This window comes from Nematolebias whitei, chromosome 19 (assembly GCF_014905685.2).
Source record: "Nematolebias whitei isolate Nwh7 chromosome 19, NemWhi1, whole genome shotgun sequence".
NCBI classification, from domain to species: Eukaryota; Metazoa; Chordata; class Actinopteri; order Cyprinodontiformes; family Rivulidae; genus Nematolebias; species Nematolebias whitei.
Window position 1 is genome coordinate 39,579,707 of NC_056516.1, and position 1,398 is coordinate 39,581,104.

The 1,398-nt window shown below is 50.1% G+C and overlaps 1 protein-coding gene across 1 annotated transcript in view; it reads right to left on the reverse strand.

Annotated features, from left to right (window-relative positions):
• The window catches only part of nudcd1 (NudC domain containing 1), a gene marked incomplete at its 3' end in the record, with an annotated part of 21,690 nt that overhangs the window by 6,007 nt on the left and 14,285 nt on the right, over positions 1-1,398 (reverse strand). Inside the window, 1 exon segment of the mRNA XM_037693173.1 lies at positions 94-238. Coding sequence (XP_037549101.1) covers positions 94-238 — 145 coding nt within the window.

A 1,398-nucleotide genomic window follows, 5' to 3' on the forward strand; every position in this document is an offset into this window, starting at 1 on the left:
CAGAACCAGCCTCAACAGGTCTACAGAGGTCAGATGGACCAGAACCAGCCTCAACAGGTCTACAGAGGTCAGATGGACCAGAACCAGCCTCACCAGATCTTCAGAGGTCAGATGGGTGAGTCTGTCGTGGATCAGGGCGGCCTGCTCGTCACTCAGCACCAGCTCCCCCCTCCTGTTTCCCGTCACCAGCTCCGGCCACATGGCTCCCTCCCTGAGCTTCTGCAGACTCAGCTCCAGGCTGAGGAGACCGACACAAACACAAATAAAAACGAACAGAAACTGCTTCGTCTGCAGGGCAGGGTGAAGGTTCATCTTTAATTAAAGCCAGAGCCAGATGTTTCAACACATTAATAATTGATTCCAGGTGTTTATGAGCTCAGCCTCCTGCAGATTATTGTTAATACACCTGAAGTCATCCTGCAGGCTCCACCTGCTGAGCTGAGCCTGAACAAAAAGGCTCGGCGCTGCACTGAATCAGGGACTGTCTTTATTGAGTCTACACTAAATCTGAATAAATCTAAATTAAATTACAATCCCATTATCTTCTGCGTGGTGCTGGGCAGCTTTCTGAGGAAACTGTCCACGAGGTTTGGCCTTCGTGAATCCTCCTGCTGCACATCTAATCCCACGCTCTTCACTGCGTTTTGCTCTTGTAACAGAAAACAGGACTTGGTTAGAACCCGCTGGACGCATTAAAACCCGTGATGGGTCCAGCTGCGTGAGATCAAACAGGAAGCACAAAGAAAGAGACGCCGACAGGGCTCTCCTATTTATAAAAATAAACAAATTAAAACGTTAAAAATAACAGAGCCACCTCCACACAGCTGGATCCATTTGTGTTGGTTACAACAGAACTCAAAGTTCTGGTCCTCTTCACACAGAGACCAGTACATCAACAGGAGGCCATCAGAGACAGTGTCTTCAGTGGACGGGTTGGAGGAGCAGGACGCAGAGACGGAGACAGCGTTAAAGGTCTCCGAGTGGAGGATGTGGATCATCACATCTCCGCTCAAAAACCGGGTTCCGACAGAACCGTTTATCTTTGATGAAACAAGGTTCTGAACCCGGAGCTGGATGTTGGAGACGTTCTGGTCCTCAGGGGTTAAAAACATGTTCGTTCCTGTTTGGATGAATCGAGGTGAAACACACAAACGCTGAGGCCCGCAGGGGGAGCAGAAGCAGGAGCACCCAGACTGACTTTATCTGTTAGAAATCACCACTAACTGCATGACGGAGCCCTCAGGGTCTGGATCAGATGACACCTGATGAACCCTCAGGGTCTGGATCAGATGACACCTGATGAACCCTCAGGGTCTGGATCAGCTGACACCTGATGGAGCTTTCAGGGTCTGGATCAGATGACACCTGACGGAGCCCTCAGGGTCTGGATCAGATGAC